At 45.6% G+C, this 20,239-nt stretch overlaps 2 protein-coding genes across 4 annotated transcripts in view; one reads left to right on the top strand and one right to left on the bottom strand.

Annotated features, from left to right (window-relative positions):
• The window catches only part of LOC113802709 (protein O-linked-mannose beta-1,2-N-acetylglucosaminyltransferase 1-like), a 658,355-nt gene that overhangs the window by 272,289 nt on the left and 365,827 nt on the right, over positions 1 to 20,239 (bottom strand). The gene's annotated exons all lie outside the window — the stretch shown is intronic.
• Positions 17,095 to 17,877, top strand: LOC138859258 (uncharacterized). The gene is made up of 2 exons (XM_070113476.1): positions 17,095 to 17,149; positions 17,300 to 17,877. Exons 1-2 carry the CDS (start codon positions 17,095 to 17,097, stop codon positions 17,875 to 17,877), a joined length of 633 nt encoding a protein of 210 aa, XP_069969577.1.

Below are 20,239 nucleotides of genomic sequence, written 5' to 3'. Positions count from 1 at the left end.
GAGGGAGGGAGGGAGGGAGGGAGACAGAGAGATAGATGGGGAGGGAGGGAGAGAGAGAGAAAGAATGGGGGAGGACAAAGATTAACTACTTTTCTTCCTCTTTTTCTCCGTCTACCACTCTCTATCCATCCCTCGTTCTCGTTCTCTCGTTCTTTCTCTCCCTCTCCATCTCCCTCTTCCTCTATCCCTCCCTCACCTCCTCTACGATTTTTTTGCGAGCCTTTTTCTCCCTTCCTCTCTCCTCCACATTCCCTCCTCCTCTCTCCTCTCTCCCACTCTCTTTCTCACAAATGTTCATAAACTGATCCAAATTTTATATTCTGAGGAAAAATCGGCCAACATAACTTCTCGATGGAGAGGCAGGGGTAGGTGCAGGGGAGGATATAGGTAGGGGGAGAGGTGCGTTCGCAAACAGAAACGTAATAAATGTATACGCCCACAGCGAACGCACTAACTCCCTGTCCGTCTTTCGTTTTTTCCTCCATTTCTATTTCTTTTTTCTCTTCCGTTTCTTTTTATTCTCTCTCTCTCTTTTATTTATATCTACCCTTTCGTATGCAAATGCACATCGACATACACGCACGCAGATCTCACACGTACGTACGAACGCACGCAAGCACGCACGCGAGCGCACGCACACGCACACTCGAAAGCCAAGGGAGTTTTCAATTCCCAACCGCTAACTTGGGCTGGAATTTACGGCAGCATAAAACAACATCGATTCCCGTTTCATACCACCCTCCTCCGTCCTTCCCCCACTCCTCCTCTCCTCTTTCCCCTCCCTCTCCTCTCCTCCTGTTCTTCCCTCCTTCCTTCCCTTCTTCAGATCTCTTGATCTTTTTCTTTTTCTGACTGGTCTTGTACCTTCCCTCCCTGTATTTCTTTCCTTTGACTTTTTCTGTCTTATCCTTCTCTTTTTTTCTTTCTTTTTCCCGATTTATTCTCCTTGAGTTTTCCTTCTCGACCCTTCTTCATCAGTAATTTTCTTTGTCTTTTCCGATTGCTTTCTGATTTTTGCTTTCTTTTTGTAACCACTTTTCCCATCCACCCACTCTCCCGACATAGCACAGAGAAACAAACAAACAAACATAAAAACGTTGAAATATACCTGTCTAACAAAATGTTTGATATCATTACCTTTGAGGATACAGAAGGACTACAGGTTTTGAAAAAAAGAAGGCAAACACACACACACACACACACACACTCACACACTCACACACTCACACACACACTCACTCACTCACTCACTCACTCACTCACTCACTCACTCACTCACTCACTCACTCACTCACTCACTCACTCACTCACTCACTCTCTCACACACACACACACGCACACACACAAATCCACCCGTCTACTGAAGAGGAATCGCGTTTCACATTCCTCGGAGGGGCGTCTGCCTCCCCCCGCGCGCCCCTCCTCTCCCCCCCCCCCCCGATGCCCACTTGTTCCTGTCGTTAAGGCCTTCGCTTCGGGGAGTAATACGCGCAATCAAAAAAGAGGAAAGACGGATAAGAAGATGAACGTGTGATATGGAAAAACTGCCGGCCTCCAAAATGGCGATGATGGTGATGGTGAAGATGATGATGGTGTTGATGGTGATGGTGATTGATAATGATAATGGTGATGATAATGATGATTTTGATTTAAAAAACAACAACAATAACAAAAAGATGATAAAGAAGACGACGAAGAATAAAAATAAGAAGAAAATAAGAACCAACAGAAGCAGAAGAAAAGAAGAACCAACAGAAGCAGAAGAAGAAGAAGAAGAAGAAGAAGGGCCAGGTGAGGAGAGCTGGATGGCGGGCAGGGGTGGGTGGGTGAGGGGAGGCAAGGGGGAGGGGAATTCCCGCGTTCAGCCACCTGTTGCTCCTCCTCCGGCTGGAACGCCTCCCCTCGCCGCCGGGATCCGCTGGGAGTGAGGCAGCGTGGGGTGGGGTGGGGAGGGGGTGTAGAGAGGGGGTTGGTGGGGGTAGGGTGGGTCGAGAGGCTATTGGGGTCGGGTGGGGTGGGGGTGTCGAGAGGGGGTTATGGGGGTTGGGTGGGGTGTCGAGAGGGGGTTATGGAGGTTGGTTGGGGGTCGAGAAATTGAAATTGAAATTGAAATTGAAACAGTTTATTTAGCCATAAATAGTAATACAGATAATGTGGGTACATTTAGTGTTATATAAAACGTGGCTCAGTCTTTTGAGAGCGCAATTCTCTTGAAAAGGCTGTTGATTAACAAAGTATGTACAGAGAATTTGGGTCATGTTCATCAGTTATATTGATGGGTACCCAGAATAATATATACAGGAGACAATATAGATAAATACATTAGTCATACATTGTTAAACTTGGCAGAGACAGTTAGTAAAATAAACTATACAGAATCAAATACAAAGACGAGATAATAATGGTAGATAATGTAGTTTAAGAATCAAGTATCGGAATATGTTTGGTTATGAATATTATTTATACAGTATTTTACTCTACATTGTTATAGTTATATTTGGCCACAAAGTATTGTTTGAGAGTCTTTTTGAACGCCTCAAAGGTAGGTTTATTCCTCAGATTTTTCGGGGAGAGTGTTCCAGATCTTTGGACCACGGTAATCTATAACTGTCTTTGACTGACGAGTTACAAATGGGAGTTGGAGAAGCGAAGCATTTAAAGATAGACTATTATTGGTGATAATTAAACATTGTGTTATCTGGGCACAGCATTTAAAAACGTATGTGGCAGAACAGTAAGGGGTTTATGGGGGTATGAGGGTAGGGTGGAGGGGATATGGGGGTATGGGGTTAGGTGTTTAAGGGTAGGGTGGAGGGGGTATGGGGGTATGGGGGTAGGGTGGAGTGGGTATGAGGGTTTGGGGGTAGGGGTAGGGCTGAGGGTAGGATTGGTGGTATGGGGGTTAGAGGGAATAAAGATAGGGGGTATGAAGGTAGATGGGAAGGGGTATGAGGGTAGAGTGAGAGTTGGATGTGAATCAGGGGATGAGAGGCTGAGCAGGAGAAAGGGGGGATAGGAGTACGGAAGTGTGGGTTGGGAAGGTGTAACTGAATAACGAGGGTATGGGGTGTATATGGGCGTTAGGTATGGGGTGGAGAGGCGTGGGGGGGAGGGGGGCATCGAGATATGGTAGGGGGAAGTGTATGGTGGTGGGGCGAGCATGGGGGATTTCTATGGGGTAAGGAAACGGGTGTGAGCGTAAGGATGGGGGTTGTGGTGGGGTTCTGTATGGCAGGATGAGGTGGGGTGTATGGACTGTGTTAATGGGAGGGTGCATACGGGAATGGGGAAGAGGAAGAAAAATGGGGAGGAGGAAGGGGAAAATGAAGGGGAAGGGAAAGGAAAGAGAAAGAGGAGGAGGAAGAGGGAAGAGGAATGGGGAAGGGAAAAGGAGAGAGGAAGAAAAATGGGGAGGAGGAAGTAGAAAATGAAGGGAAAGGAAAGAAAGAGGAGGAGGAATGGGGTAGGGGAATGGAAAGAGAAAAAGAAAGAAGAGAAAGGGGGAGAGGAGAGGAGAGGATGGGGATGCCTATAAAAGATGGCAATCCTAACTTCCTCCCCCTGTTTATTCCCCCTTTTCCCCCATTTCCCATTCCATCCATGATAATAACTCCAGGCTTTATGGAAAGAGCTCTCGCACCGCTTTATCATTAACTAGTAGTATGAATAGGCCATAACTTATCATAGTGAAATGTCACTGAAAATCCGACCATCAAGGGGGGGGTTTCATGAATAAAATCGCATTTAATGACTTTTATTACACTCTAAAGACCATTTATTCAGTTGCAACTCACGATAAAAACTGCAACTGAAACGGCCGGCTACTTTAAAGTGAATCGCCTCACGCAATAAAAAAAATATGATTTCTCGAAAAAAAAAAATCGTTTGCACACGAGCGAATAAATACGGTGACGGGCGCAAGAGTGAACGAATAAATCTACGCTCGAGTCGACGAGAGCGCACGCACGCACGCACTCTTTCTCTGTCTCTGTCTCTGTCTGTCTCACCCACCAACCCATCCACGCAAACTCACCTACCCACCCACTCACACACACAAACCCACCCTCCCAAACTCAAACCGAAACCCACCTCCTCACCCAAACCCACCCCTTCACCCAAACCCCCCTCACCCACTCCCCCAAAACCAAACACACCTCATCCAAACCCAAACCCACCCCACCCACTCCCCAAACCCACCTCCTCCTTACCCAAACACACCCCATCCACTCCCCAAACCTACCCCTCCAAACCCACCCACGGATTACCCTCTCTCCCTTTTCCGGCAAACCCACCTCTCCTCACCCAACCTCGTCAACGGACCACCTTATCTCTCCCTTCCGGCAAACCCAACCCACCCAACCCCTCCAACCCCACCCACGAGCCATTCCTATTCCTTTTCCTGGCAAACCCAAACCCACCCTACCCCCTCACCCAAACCCACCCACGGATTACCCTCTCTCCCTTTTCCGGCAAACCCACACCCACCCAACCTCGTCAACGGATTACCCTCTCTCCCTTTTCCGGCAAACCCACCTCCTCACCCAAACCCACCCAACCCCTCCAACCCCACCCACCGATTACCCTCTCTCCCTTTTCCGGCAAACCCACCTCCTCACCCAACCTCGTCAACGGATTACCCTATCTCTCCCTTTCCCGGCAAACCCAAACCCACCCAACCCCTCCAAACCCACCCACGGATTACCCTCTCTCCCTTTTCCGGCAAACCCACCTCCTCACCCAACCTCGTCAACGGATTACCCTATCACTCCCTTTCCCGGCAAGCCCACACCCACCCAACCCCTCCAAACCCACCCACGGATAGCCCTCTCTCGCTTTTCCGGCAAACCCACCTCCTCGCCCAACCTCGTCAACGGATTACCCTATTCCTCCCTTCCCGGCAAACCCAAACCCACCCAACCCTCCAAACCCACCCACGGATTACCCTATCTCTCCCTTTCCCCGGCAAACCCAAACCCACCCCCTCACCCAAACCCACCTCACCCACCCAACCAACCCCATCCACGGATTACCCTCTCCTTCCGGCAAACCCAAACCCACACCCCCACCCAACCCTCCCCCTCACTCCAAACCCAAACCCACCCACCCAACCTCGTCAACGGATTACCCTCTCTCCCTTTTCCGGCAAACCCACCTCCTCACCCAAACCCACCCAACCCCTCCAACCCCACCCACGGATTACCCTCTCTCCCTTTTCCGGAATGTCGAGGGCGAAGAGGCAACAGAAAAAACCTTGGCAGCGTAAAATCTTAACAGGCAATTAGTCGCGAGCGTTTGTCTTTTACCGGCGGTGCCAAAGGGAAGCCGGCGAAGGGGGGGGGGGATCGGAGAGAAGGGGAGAAAGAGGTGGATGGATAGATGGATATGTAGAGACAGATTTGGATTGATTGGCTGGCAGTCAGCTGGATGGGTGAGCAGATACATATATTATACATATATATACATATATATATATATATATATATATATATATATATATATATATATATATATATATATATATATATATATATATATATATATGTTATGTTATTGTTATGTTATTGTTATATATTGTTATTAAGTTATGTTGTTATATATATATATATATATATATATATATATATATATATATATATATTGTTATATATATATATTATATATATATATGTTTATATATATATATATATATATATATATATATATATATATATATATATATATATATATATATATATATATATATATATATATATATATATATTATGTTATTGTTATTAAGTTATTAAGTTATATATATATATATATATATATATATATATATATATATATATATATATATATATGTTGTTATATATATATTAATCAAATCAAGTGAAACATAATAAAAAAAATATGAAATATATCCGGGAATTAAAAACGAGAGAAGAAAAATGGAGGATTGGCCTTCCCGTTAGAGGTTTAGTGGAATCGGAAAAAAGAGGAAAATGAAGAGGAAAAAGTGGACGAGGACAATTGAGGAAGAGGGGAAAATGGCGGAGAAAAGAGGAGAGGCAGATAGAGATTTTTTTGTTTTGTTTTTTCTTCTTTTCTATTTTTTTGCCTTTGTTTTGTATCGATTTTTGTGCCGCTCTCCACATCCTCCCCCCCACCTCTTCTTCCTTCTTCCTCTTTCTCTTCCAACCTCTCCCTCCCTTCCTCTCTTCCTTCTTTCTCTGTTCCTCTGTTCCTCTGTTTGTCTTCTGTTCTGTTCTGTTCTCTGTTCTGTTCCCTGTCTCTGTCTGTCTCCGTCTCTGTCTCGTCTCTGGGTTCTGTCTCTGTCTCTGTCTCTGTCCCTGTCTCTGTCTGCCCTCTCTCTCTCTCTCTCCCTGTCTCTGTCTGTCTCTCTCTGTCTCTCTGTTCTCTGCCTCTCTCGTCTCTCTCTGTCTCTTCTGTCTCTCTGTCTCTCTCTGTCTCTCTCTTGTCTCTCTCTGTTCTCTTGTCTCTTTCTTTCTTTTTCTTTCTTTTTTTCTTTTTTTCTTTCTTTTTTTTTTTTTCTATGCCTCTGTCCCCTCCCTCCCTCTCTTCCTCTCCATCCTTCTCTCTATCCCTTCCCTATCCCTTCCCTCCCTTCCTCTTGTCTCTTTTTCTCTTCCACTCCCTTGTCGTCGCTTTCTCCTTACTCTTCTTCTTCTTCTCCCTTTCGCCGGTATACTTCTCCCTTCTTCTATCTTCTCCACCTACTCCTTTTCTTCATCTTCCTCTCCTCTTCTTCATTTTCCCTCTCATCCTTCCACTATCCCTCCCTTCCTTCCTTTTCTCTCCGTTCTTATCTTCTTGTCTCTCTTAGTGTTCTGATTTTCGTGATTTATATTTCTGAAATCGCTGATTTCTTTTTAAAAGTAAAAAAAAAAATGATTGCAACAAGGATGCCCATTATCGAAACCAACACACCATGGAATCCGGAGTAAAAATCTAATGAAATGGAAAACACGTGAAATATCTTCCCGTGCCATTATTTCCCTGCTTTTCTCTACTCCCCTTATTCGCACTCTCGTCCTCCCCTATCCGCACTCCGCCATCTGTCTCGCGGAACATTAGGGGCGGTGTTGTCTCGACCGACAGCGGCGTCATGAACCTTAAGGACGACCTAATTTCTTTCCTCGACTGTTCGTCCGTTTTCTTCTTCTTCTCTCTGTCCGTTCTCTCCCCCCCCCCCCCCCCGTTTCTTCTCCTTGCTCCTCTTCCCCCGTTCGGTCCTGTTTCTTCTTCCTCCTTCCTCTGTTCGTAATTCATCTTCTCCCTCTCGTTCTTCCCTCTATCTCTATTCATGTCTTTCTCTCGGTCTGTGCCTGTGTCTCTGACTGTCTCCGTGTCTGTCCATGCCTGTTTCTGTCCGTCTATGTCTGTTTCTGTCTGTGTCTGTTTCTGCCTGTCCGTGTGTCTGTTTTTGTGTCTGTTCCTGTCTGTCTGCATGTATGTATGTGTCTGTGTCTGTTCCTGTCTGTCTGTATGTATGTGTCTGTCTCTCCTCCTGTCTGACTACGTGTGTCTGTTCCTGTCTGTCTGGCTACCTGTGTCTGTTCCTGTCTGTCTGTATGCATGTGTCCGTGTCTTTTTATGCCTGTCTATCTGTCCGTCTGCGTCTGTGTCTATGTCTCCGCCTCTCCCCCTCTCCCTCCCCCTCTCTTCAGCGAGACATTTCAAGCACAGAGGACGCTGGAAGGATCGCTCTTCCCTTCGCCTGTGATTGAATTCAATTTCCAAGCAAACAATTCTCATCATTCCTCTTCCTCCCCTCCCCCTGCCCACCACCCTCCCTGCTCCACACCACCCCCTCCATTCTTACCTTACCCGACCCACGGCCTCATAGCCCACTATCTGGCCTCCCCCCCAACCCCTCCACCCCCCGCCTTCCCTATCTACCCGATCCCAATCCTTATCCCCTACCTGCGCCTTCCGTCCTACCTCCTACACCCCTACAATCCTACTCATCCCATTTTCGCCAACAGTTTTCCTTTTTTTTCCTTTTTTCCCGACTATTCACCCACCCATCCATACTTCTTTTCTCCCCATTCATACCTCTCATCCCTAACTCCATCTCTAAAAGTTTCAGCTACATTAAAAAAAACTGTCGCTTTTGTCCTGCATCTGATTGGCTAATCCCCGAGCCATTCAGCGCAGACCCCGACTCACAGACCGAGCTGCAGTTGCGTGCGCCTGTACCTGCCACTTGCTCTCGTTAAGGCGATGCATGGGGAGCGGGTCGATTCGCCGGAAGAAAAATCCGAAAAATCCGAAAAATCCGAAAAATCCCAAAAATCAGCGTCGGTCGGGAATATACATGCACTTAAATAAATGCAGAGAGACTAGGTATTTATATATATGCGAAGGGAGGGAGGGGAAGAGTGGGAGAGGGAGTGGGAGGGAGAGAAAGAGAGAAGGAGGGAAGGAGGGAGGAGAAGGAGGATGAGTATTTATTTATTTTATATTATTTATGCCATTTGTATTTTTATTATTTATTTATTATGCATATATTTTTATTTTGTTTATTACATGTATATTATGCATATTATTTATTTAATATTTTTATTATTATATTATGCATATATTTTATTTGGCTATTCTATATATATATATATATATATATATATATATATATATATATATATATATATATATATATATATATATGAAGCATCAATGAGTAAGCAAAAAACGACAGTATGATCGAATGAAACAGGACAAAAGCCAAAACAAGAATAAATAAAGCTGAAAGAGGAAAAAGAAAGGGGAATAAAATGCACCCATAAGGGGGAAGAAGAGTAAAACTAGACACGAGAAGAGGGGATGGGATGGGAGCAGAGGAACGGAGAGAGGGGAAGGAAAGGAAGGGAAGGGAAGGGAAGGAAGGAAGGAAGGAAGGGAAGGAAGGAAGGGAAGGGAAGGAAGGAAGGAAGGAAAGGAAGGAAGGAAGGAAGGAAGTTGAAGGGAAGGGAAGGGAAGGGAAGGGAAGGGAAGGAAGGAAGGAAGGGAAGGAAGGAAGGTAAAGGAAAGGAAGGAAGGGAAGGGGCAAAGGAAAGGAAGGGAAGGTAAAGGAAAGGAAAGGAAGGAAGGAAGGAGGGACGGAGAGAAAGGAGAGAGAGGAGCGAAGGGAAGGGAAGGGAGAGAGAGGCGATAAAAATGGAGAGGAGCAAGAGAACGGTATGGACGAAAAGAGAAAGGAAAAATAAAGGAGAGAGGGAGAGGTGCAAGGGAAGGAAAAGGAAAAAGAAAGGAGAGATTAAGAGCAGTAATGGAAAGGAAAGGGAGGAGAAAGGAGAGAGGGAGAGGAGCAAGGGAAGGGAAAAGACGGGAAAGGGGCGAAGGAAAAGCAGTAGAAGAAAAGGAGGAGGAGGAGGAGAGAGAGAGAGACAAGGAAAGCGAGGAAGGAGAGGAGATGATAAAAGAGAAAGAGAGAAGACAAGAGGGGAAACAGGATAGGCAGCGGAGTGGAAGAGCAGACAGCCACTGGGTGCTTAGGGAAGGAAAGGGAAGGGGAAGGGAGAGGGAAGTGTAGGAGAGAAGAAAATAGAAAAGGGGAGGAGATGGGAGGAGAGGAAAGGGTAGGAGAGGAGAGGGAAGTGCAGAGTAGAAAGATGGAGGGGAGGAGAGGAGAGGAGCGCAGGAGAGGAGTAAAAGAGGGAGGGAGGGTTGGGGAGGAGAGGGAGGGGATGGGAGGAAGATGAAAGTGAGAGGGGATGGAGGAAAGAGAGGGTAGGAGAGGAGCGGGAAGTGCAGGAGAGGAGAAAAGAAGGGAGGGGAGGGGAGGGGAGGGGCGAAGAGAAAAGAGGAGAGGGGAGAAGAGGAGAGGAGAAAAAAAAGAAAAGAGAAGAGGAGGGGGAGGGGAGAGAAAGAGAGGGAGAAGGAAAACGACTGGAATCGGTCCCAGTATCACGATAATGGACACAACTTTTTGTTATTAACGGCGACTTGCGGGGAATTTATAAACTTCCCCTCGGCGCTTGCATTCTTCGGAGCGCCGCGTGCTGCGAAATCGGCTCGGCTCCCGCTCGGCCGCCGCGAAAACGCACACGCGGCCGAATGGGACTTGTGGACGCCTGTGTGTGTGTGAGAGAGAGGAGAGTGAGGAGAGGAGCAGCGAGAGGACATACATGCATATATTTATTACATATATATATATATATATATATATATATATATATATATATATATATATATATATATATATATATATATATATATATATATGTTCATTGCTTGGTTTATTTGTTTAGTTTGGTTTATTTTGTTTGGTTTAGTTTGTTTATTTGTTTATATATATATATATATATATATATATATATATATATATATATATATATATATATATATATATATATATATATATATATATATATGCGTGTGTGTGTGTGTGTGTGTGTGTGTGTGTGTGTGTGTGTGTGTGTGTGTGTGAGAGCGGGCGCGCGCGCGCGTATACGTGTGTGCGTGTGTTCCTATTTTTATATACGGTACGATCTTCATATGTAAATATAATTTCCACAGCGATTTTCATTACAACTGCGCGTGTATGCAAAACGAAAAAAAAAATTGTATTGACAAAATTACTGAGAAATTCATATATCCAATCAGCTTCGAATTCACAGCTACATCTGTACATATCGACACGGATGTACACGAAAATACATGCATACATACGGAAAAAGAAAGAAAGGAAAAAAGAAAAAAAAGAAAAAAGAGAAAGAAAAAAAAAAGAAAAAAAAAAGAAAAAAAAGTATTGGTCTTCATACCACACTTCTCTTTTTCTTTCTTTCTTTCTTTTTTTTGGTACACCATCGCGAGAAACTGACCCCATACCAACACCTCTTTTACCCGACACCACAAGACACCACACGCGCCACGCTCTCCACAGCACCAGACGCCCAACCACGGCCGCACCATCCCGCACGCAACGCAAAGTACACACAATAATAACCATCAAATTAATAAAAGTTACAAAAAAACGGCGCATCATCACACTATAGAACGCCCGCCCGCCCGGCCGCCCGCCCGTCACACAATAAAATAAAGGCATAAACACTGCCCACTATCACGGCTCTCTATGCAAATCTGCTATTATTTGATGTCAAAATGCAGGACAGACTCGCACAAACAAAACCTCTCTCTTTTGTGAACGTATATCATATATATATATATATATATATATATATATATATATATATATATATATATATATATATATATACACACACACACACACGAGTGTGTGTGTGCGCGCGCGCGTGCGTGTGTGCGTGCGTGTGAATATATATTTATATATATATATATATATATATATATATATATATATATATATATATATATATACACACACACATTCACACATACATATATATATTCTCCTTCTCTCTCTCTCTCTCTCTCTCTCTCTCTCTCTCTCTCTCTCTCTCTCTCCAATTTTATCTTTCCACCCCTATGTTATCTCTCTCCCTGCACCTCCAGCCCTCTCAACGCCTAGTCGCTATTTCATCTTTATTGCTTCCCCTCTTCCCTTCTCCATTTTTATTATTCTTTCCTCCATGCATCATTCCATAACTCGTTACGCCCTTCCATCACCAGGATCCTCGCCCCTTCCTCTATTTCTGCTTTTCCTTCACTCTCCTTCCATTTGCCTTCGGGCTGTATTCCTCCGTTTGCATCGCCCTTATTTACTCCTCATTTGCTCTCTCTCTCGTTCTCATCACTTTGCCTCTCGTCTCCCCGACTTTCTTCTTCTTCTTTTCTTTCTTCTTCTTCTTCTCTCTTGTCTCTTCCTTTTCTCTTCTTCATGTCTCCTTTCTCTCGCATTCAGTTTAGATCTTCGGTCGTTTATCTTCGTATTTCTCTTTCAGATTATTTTTATACCATCATTTCTTTTTTGTCCCTTGCGCTATTTCTAATTATAAATCATTAATTCCTTGAAAGTTTCCTTGTTCCTCTTCACTAAAAGCTTCTGATCTCTATCTGTGGGTAAAGCGCGCTTTATCGCTGCGCAGCGTCGATCTTCTTGATGCCGCTTTTTCTTTCTTTTTCCTTCCGGATCCTCCTTTTCTCGGATTTTCGCAGCGCCGGATTTACGCAGCGCCGATCGCGCGGAAGCAGAAAAGGCGCGGAAGCGGATGCAAGCAGCGAATGATCTGCTAAAAGCGCGCGCGAAAAGGCGCGGATTCGAAACGTTGCGATTCAAATGCCGTGGATGCCGCCAAACGGATGCGCAGCGGATCGCAAAAGCGCGCGCAGGATAAAGTGGCGGTGATCAAAGGGAAAGGATCTGGAAAGGCGTAAAAAAAAGTGTTTTTTCCTTTCTTCTCCTTCCTTTCTTCATGGCATTGACGTGAAGAGATGAGAATAACCCAAGTGAAAAAGGGTGAGATCGTATCGTTAAAATAAGAGATATTGCTTTTTTATTATCGGGGGAAACGCCATTACACTTTTGCCGTCGAAGAAGAGGAGGGAGTGGAGGAGGTGGAGGTGGAGGTAGAGGAGAGGGAGGGGGAGAGGAGGAGGAAGAAAAAGAAGAGGTAATGGAGGAAGTGGAAGAGGAAGAAGTGTTGAAGGAAGAGGAGGAGGAGGAGGAGAAAGAGCAGGGGGAGGGGGAGGAGGACCACGAGAAGCAGAAGGAGGAGGAGGAGGTGGAACAAGTGATAGTACAGGTGGAGAAATTGAAGGAAAAGGACCAAAAAATAAAGACAACATGCAAATATCAATAATAGTAAATAATAATAACAATAATAAAAAGTGAAAGGGATCGACGACGAAAAAACGATCGCAGAAACGCTTATATATACATATATACATATATATATATATATATATATATATATATATATATATATATATATATATAAAAGCCAGGGAAACATCATCAAAAATGGCGACCGACATAGTAACCCCGTTACCACGAACCCTCAAAACCGAATAATCATCATCAGCATAAACATTCCTCCCCCTCCCCTACCCCCCCATCCCTACCCCACCCCAATCATCCTTCCCCAATCCTCATTCAATTCCTCTTTAAAACACCAACCGAGACCAATATTGATGTCAAATGGAACCTGAGGGAAGTTAAGACGTCGGGGCGCGGGGCTTAAAGGCTGTTAATTGTCGGTGTAAACAAGGAATTTTTCTCCAAAGTTTAAGGGCCGTTTAACGACACGCTGGCCGGTTGTTGGCCACTTTGCCGCGACGCATTTTTTCCGCATTTTATTTTCTTTAGGCTTTATTTTCTATGATCTTAAAGTAAAATGATGTTCATTTTCTTCTACTCTCTCCTATCGTCCTTTTCTATTCCTTTTCAACGCAAGAAAGCAAAGGGGTGAAGAGAACGCAAGCAGACAGGGAGATTAGACGAGAGAGAGGAAGGGGGGGGAGGAGGAGATTACCCATTCGTGGAATTAGAATAAAGAAGAAATAAGAAAGACGAGGACGAAGGGGAAGGAAAATATAAATGTGAATCTAACCCTCACTCGAAAGCATAACAAACAAGATAGAGAAAGAAAGCGAGAAAGAGGAAGATAAAGGAGGGAGAAAGAAAAAGGAAGAAAGAGAGAAAATGAAGAAAATATAATAAGACGGAATCACTATAACTAAACCAAGAAACTCGGAAAAGAACCAACAACTCTTCAATCCCGGATTTTTTCCTTTACATAAATATAATTTTTACAACGCAAAGAATAAGAGCATTTGTATCGACCAGAGAAACACGATCTCATCTTTCCGTATCATCACTGCCATTTCATCGGATTTAATCAATAACAGTGCAATAATCTCATCATTTCTGTGTACAACACATCCCGGATTTAATAAGCAATATCGCAATAAGATCACCATTTTCTTTGCCAAACGTCCCACGGATTTAATCAATAACAGAGCAGTGATATCATATTTTTTTCCGCTGCAACACGTCCGTTATATTGAAACTACTAAGAGCAGGCAGCACACTTCTGACTCTCCCTCCTTTGGACATTCACGTTAAATCATATAAAGCGACACAATTTCGAAGGACACCCTTGTCATTAATATACGGCTTCATAAATGGCTCCCCGACCGTTATTCGTACTAAAAAAATATATATAAAAATAATGAATAATGGCATGCTCTCCTTCCAACGTTTGCTAGGCCTATCTCGCACCCAAAGTCCCTCACGATTCAAAAAAGGAATGGCCGTTAGAGAAGAAAAAAAGCGCGGGAAACGTTGTTATCTCGTTCCCAAAACCTCTCTTGCGACACGGAAGGCGCGAAAACCCCATACACCCCATCTATAATAATCACCCTCTGAAAACGGGTCGTTCTCTTTCGGGATATACAACATACAGAGAAATACAGATCCTAAAAAGAGCAAGAGAAAAAAATAAATATATATATATATAGTTAAACATCTACGCGTCCGAACGAAAGAGGGAGCCAAATGGGCCTCGAGGGAAAACTGCAATGAGGAGGTAGTGCACGAGGAGGATATTTGACGAAGTTGAGCTGTTTCGATGCTAATCCGTCAGTTAGTGCTTGCCTGCCCTCGTAAAGCTTCGCCGGCCTTGGGTGAAGAAACGGGAGGGAAGGGGAATGGGGAAGGAGGAAGGGGAGAGGGATGGGGAAGGAGAAAGGGGAGAGAGATGGAGGAAATGGGGACGGAGAAAGAGAGGGAGAGATGGGGAAGGGGGGAGGGGAGAGAGATGGGGCAGGTGGGAGAGGAGAGAGATGGGGGAGATGGGAAAGTTAGTGGAAATGGGAAGGAAGGAGAGGAGGAGAGGAGAGATGACGAAGAAAAGGAGAAGAGAAGATAGGGAAAGAAAAAGGAAGAAGAGGGGAGAGGAGAAGAAGGGAAACCGAAAGCGGGGTAAAGACTGTAATAGGGAAGATGAAAGGGAAAAATAAGAAAAGAGATGAGCTAGAAATTCGAGGAAAACAAGAGAACAATAGATGACAATTGAAAAGACAAAGGAAAAGAGCCATAGCGAAAAGTTAGACGAGAGAATGCCCGAGAAGAGAGCAAAGGGCAAAAGAAAATCAAGAAGACACGAAAGCGAAAGCGAGACAAACGGCGAACGAAGAAATACATGCAGACGGAGAATCAAAGAAGAAAAACAAAATGGCGACGAGGAGGAAGCACCGGCGACACGTACACGGAGGCTAAGAGAAATATTTATACAAAACGAAATGAACAAAATAGCATAATAAAGAGGAAAATATGCTCATCAGACAGAAAAAAAGGTCGTTATCCACGTGGGTTGTTTCCGGTACAGCTCAAGGTCTCCCGTCTTTTGAAATGCAAGAAAGAGAGAAAGAAAAACACACACACTCCGCTGCTCAGTGGCGCCCCAGCGACACGGAGGCGGAGGGAGGAAGGGAGGGAGGGAGTGTGAGGGGGGGAGATGGTGAGAGGGGAAGGAAGGGGAGTGTAAGGGAGAAGGGGAAGGAGGGATGAGGAGTGAGAGATAGAGAGGGAGGGGGAAAGAAGCTTAGCGGAGTGGAGTGGAGGAAAATGGAGAGAGAGAGAGAGAGAGAGAGAGAGAGAGAGAGAGAGAGAGAGAGAGAGAGAGAGAGAGAGAGAGAGAGAGAGAGAGAGAGAGAGAGAGAGACTAATTAGTCGATGACGATAGCTTGTTATCCAATAAAGCACACAGATATAACACGAACGATAATCAACGGAGAGAAAAAAACAAATGAACATCGCATTCGAATGATGATAATTGGCTGCCATCGACGTTAATAAAGCGCTGAACAAAAATAACAAGAGAAATTGCGATGTCATTATCACGGCTATCATTAACGGAGAATAAAAAACAAAAAAAAAACAAATAAATAAACAAAAACACAAACAAACAAACAAACGGGAGAGAGCGGGATCGACGATCAGAAATATACGCACGTGCACCAAGTCCCCAGTTCAACAATGGCTGCTATCAAGCCTTCATTGCAGGGAGGAAGTGCTGACAGAAAATGCGGAATTTGCGGTCCGTCTCTCTGTCTGTCTGTCTGTCTCTGTTTCTATCCTTCTCTTCCCTTCCCCGTCTGTCTGTCTCTGTTTCTATCCTTCTCTTCCCTTCCCCGCCTGTTTGTCTCTTTGTCTCTGTCTGTCTGTCTGTCTCTGTTTCTATCCTTCTCTTCCCTACCCCGTCTGTCTGTCTCAGTCCGTCTGTCTGTCTCTGTTGCTATCCTTCTTTTCCCTTCCCCGTCTGTCTGTCTCTTTGTCTCTGTTTGTCTGTCTGTCTCACTCACTCATTCTCTTACTCACTTAACTCACTCACTCACTCTCTCACTCAGTCACTCTCCCTCCCTTTCTGTCTTTCTATTAATCTATCCGTTTTGTTTTTCTGATCCTATCGTTCTTATCTGTCACTCTCCCAATCTCCCCCTTTTCCCCTCTCTTCCTCCATCCATCGTACCTTCTTTCCATACTTCAGTCTCCATCACACACACACGCACGCACGCGCGCATTAACACACACACACACACACACACACACACACACACACACACACACACACACACACACACACACACACACACACACACACACACACACACACACACACACACACACACACTCACTCTCTCTCTCCCTCTCCTCCTCCCCCTCTCCCTCCTTTCCTCTTCTCCCTCCTTTTCCATCCCCCTCTCTCCCCCTCCTCCTTTCCTTCGCTCTTCTCCCACCCCCTCTCCCTCCTTCCTCCTCCTTTCCATCCCCCTCTCCTCACCCTCACCCTCCCTCCTTTCCCTCCCTCCTCCTTTCTCCCTCCATCCCCCTCCCCTCCCTCCTCCCCCTCCTCCCTCCCTCCCTCTCCCCTCTCCCTCTCCCTCTCCCTCCCTCCTCCTCCTCATGCGCAAACTGTCCCCAGGATCCCCCCCCTCCTAACGTGTCCCCTGTCTCTCCGATTACGCGCAGGGTCCTTCAAGGCGATAGGGTGCTCCTAGCCCCGCTCCTTATCGCCCTCCCGCCACTTGAACCACGACCTGCGCCGAGTACGACCGTGAAGTCGAGGAAGAAGAAGAAGAAGAAGAAACCAAGTACGACCATGAAGACGAAGACGAAGACGAAGAAGAAGAAGAAGAAATAGAATAAAAAAGCAGCCTAGTACGACCATGAAGACGAAGACGAAGACGAAGAAGAAGAAGAAGAAAAAGAAGAAGCAGCCTAGTACGACCATGAAGACGAAGACGACGACGAAGAAGAAGAAGAAGAAGTAGAATAAAAAAGCAGCCTAGTACGACCATGAAGACGAAGACGAAGACGAAGAAGAAGAAGAAGAAAAAGAAGAAGCAGCCTAGTACGACTATGAAGACGAAGACGACGACGAAGAAGAAGCAGCCAAGTACGACCATGAAGACGAAGATGATGAAGAAGAAGAAGAAGCAGCCAAGTACGACCATGAAGACGAAGATGATGAAGAAGAAGAAGAAGCAGCCAAGTACGACCATGAAGACGAAGACGAAGACGAAGAAGAAGAAGAAGCAGCCAAGTACGACCATGAAGACGAAGACGAAGACGAAGAAGAAGAAGAAGCAGCCAAGTACGACCATGAAGACGAAGATGATGAAGAAGAAGAAGAAGCAGCCAAGTACGACCATGAAGACGAAGATGATGAAGAAGAAGAAGAAGCCAAGTACGACCATGAAGAAGAAGAAGAAGCCAAGTACGACCATGAAGAAGAAGAAGAAGCCAAGTACGACCATGAAGACGAAGAAGAAGAAGAAGCCAAGTACGACCATGAAGACGAAGAAGAAGAAGAAGAAGCCAAGTACGACCATGAAGACGAAGAAGAAGAAGAAGAAGAAGAAGAAGAAGCCAAGTACGACCATGAAGACGAAGAAGAAGAAGAAGAAAAAGACGACGAGACTCAATGGTTCACAAGAAGTGGGGGCTAAAACCATTGCATATGCATCCTTCCTGTTCTCCTCCTCACCCAACGCGTGTCCTCCTTCCCTTTTGTCCTCTTGTCCTTCCTTATTTCTTTTCCTTTTCTCTTTTTTTTCTTTTAAAAGTAAAGTTTTATTTTAAAAAAAGATTAAAGTGTAAAAAGTAAAGTAAAAAAGATGCTTTTAAAGACTTTTCTTCTATATTTTTCGACTTCACGCGTTTTGATCTCTTCAAAGTGATTTTTTTCTTCTTCCATCTCTTTCGCCATGCCCTTTAACGTGCCAGCCCCGACAACTGGCACCCTCCTTCGCCACCACCACTGCGATCCTGTCAACCTCCTCCTCCTTCCTTCCTTCTTTCCTCTTTCTTTCTTTACTTTCTTCATTTTAACTTTCCTTCTCTATATCGACTAAAGCGCGCTTTTTTATTTCATATTCTTGCTTTTTCGATCTTCTTCGTTTTTTTTTATTTTCGCCGATTTTCTGATAACGATTTCTTCGCGCGCGAAAAGCGGCGCGCGCAAAGATGCGCAGCGGCGGAAAAGCAGCGATTTTCGCCAGCGCGCTTTTCTGATTTTCGACGCGCGCTGACGCGCAGCGGCAAGCGAGTCTCTTCGATCGCGCGTGCGGCGCGGTGCGTCGATTTCTCATTTTCGCGCGCTTCCGATAGCAGCGCGCGATTTCGCGCCAGCGTGCTTTCGCCTGATAGGCGGTGCGTGCGCGCGTTGATTTTCATTTTTCTTCATTTTCAAAGCTTTTCTTTCTCTGGTTCGTATCCAGCGCCAGTGTAATAAACACGGCAAACGCGGATAATAAACGCTGTCCCCCGATCCTTCAGTGAAAATCAAATGGCTCCGGAGGTCCGCCCTCTGCGCCGACCCCGGGAGGAGGCTCTCGGGGTCGTCCTTCCCAAAAACTGAGCCTTTTTCGAGTTATGTCCTCCTGGGTCGTCTTGGTCCTCTTTCCCCCTCTTGGTTCGTCCTCTTGGCTCGTCCTGGTCCCCCTCCCCTCCCCCTCTTGTTTCGTCCTCTTGTTTCTCGTCCTTCTGGCTCGTCCTGGCCCCCCCTCCCCCTATTGGTTCGTCCTCTTGGCTCGTCCTCTTGGCTCGTCCTGGCCCCCCTCCCCCTATTGGTTCGTCCTCTTGGCTCGTCCTCCTGGGTCGTCCTGGTCCCCCCCCTCCCTCTTGGCTCGTCCTCTTGGCTCGTCCTCCTTGGTCGTCCTCCTGACTCCTGGGATTCTCTCGTCTCTGCTCCTCGCAAAGCTCTTTTATCCATTAATCGGCGCCTCATCTGTCTCTCTTTCTCTCTCTCTCCCCTTCTTCTCCTTTCTTTCTCCCTCTTTTATTTCTCCTTCTCCCCTCTCCCTCTCCCTTTCTCTTTCTCTCTCCATCTAGTTCTTCTTCTATGCTTATCCTCCTTCTGTCGTTTTTCCCTTGTCTCTCTCTCTCTCTCTCTCTGTTACTTAATGTAATCCTTCCGCATCTCCTCCTCCTGTACATTTTCATTGCTCTCGTATCCTATGAATTTCAATGCACCATCTCCCCGTTATTGCTTTTTTCTTTCCTCCTCTTTCATTCTTGCTCCGCCACCACCTTTACTCTCCTCCACTCCTCTCTCTCTCTCTCTCTCTCTCTCTCTCCTTCATTTACCCTCCCTCTTTCTCCTTTCTTCTTCCTCATCTCTAAACCCTTCTCTCTCCCTCACACCCCTCTCCTCCTCCTTTCCTCCACCTCCCTCTCCATCTCTCCATCTCTTTATCTCTCTCTCTCTCACTGCCTCTCTCCCTCCCACCCCTTTCCTCTCTATCTCTCTCTTCCTTTCCTCCCTCTCTCCCTCTCTATCTCACTCCTTTCTCCCTCTCTCCCTCTCTCTATATATATTTCTCCCTCCCTTTTTTTCTGCATTTTCTCTTCGCCCTCCCTCCCTCCCTCCCTCCCTCCCTCCCAAAAGTCTTCCAAAGTAAAAGTTCTTCCCTCTCACGCGCCTGCCCTCCCTCAAAACAGCGATTAGTATGCACAATAATATAACTAATCACAGCGGTTCCATCCAGCCCCCGGAGCCAGCCCTGCGCATCACCTGGCCAACGGATCTCCTCCTTTCCTCTTCTTCTACCGCTTTCGTTCCCTTTCTCTCTCTGTTTCTCTTTCTCTCTCTGTCTCTCTCTGTTTCTCTTTCTCTCTTCTGTCTCTGTTTCTTTCTCTCTCTTCTGTCTCTGTTTCTCTCTCTCACTCCATCCTCTCTCCCTCTCACTCCATCCTCTCTCCCTCTCTCTCTCTCTCTCCCCACCTCTGTCTCTTCTCTCTATATACCTGTCTATCTGTCCATCTGTCCCTCCTACTCTCCCCCATTCGCATTGGTATGTGTAACGTGTC

The sequence above is a fragment of the Penaeus vannamei genome, chromosome 34, assembly GCF_042767895.1.
Source record: "Penaeus vannamei isolate JL-2024 chromosome 34, ASM4276789v1, whole genome shotgun sequence".
NCBI lineage: Eukaryota > Metazoa > Arthropoda > Malacostraca > Decapoda > Penaeidae > Penaeus > Penaeus vannamei.
Note: the sequence above shows the minus strand (reverse complement) of the source record. Positions and strands in the feature narration are given on the sequence as shown.

Bases quoted from the DNA above. Each gene is read 5' to 3' on its own strand.
- LOC138859258 (XM_070113476.1), top strand. From the start codon at position 17,095: ATGAAGACGAAGACGAAGACGAAGAAGAAGAAGAAGAAAAAGAAGAAG. The intron at 17,150-17,299 runs GTACGACCATGA...ATGAAGACGAAG, and splicing joins GAAAAAGAAGAAGCAGCCTA to ACGACGACGAAGAAGAAGCA.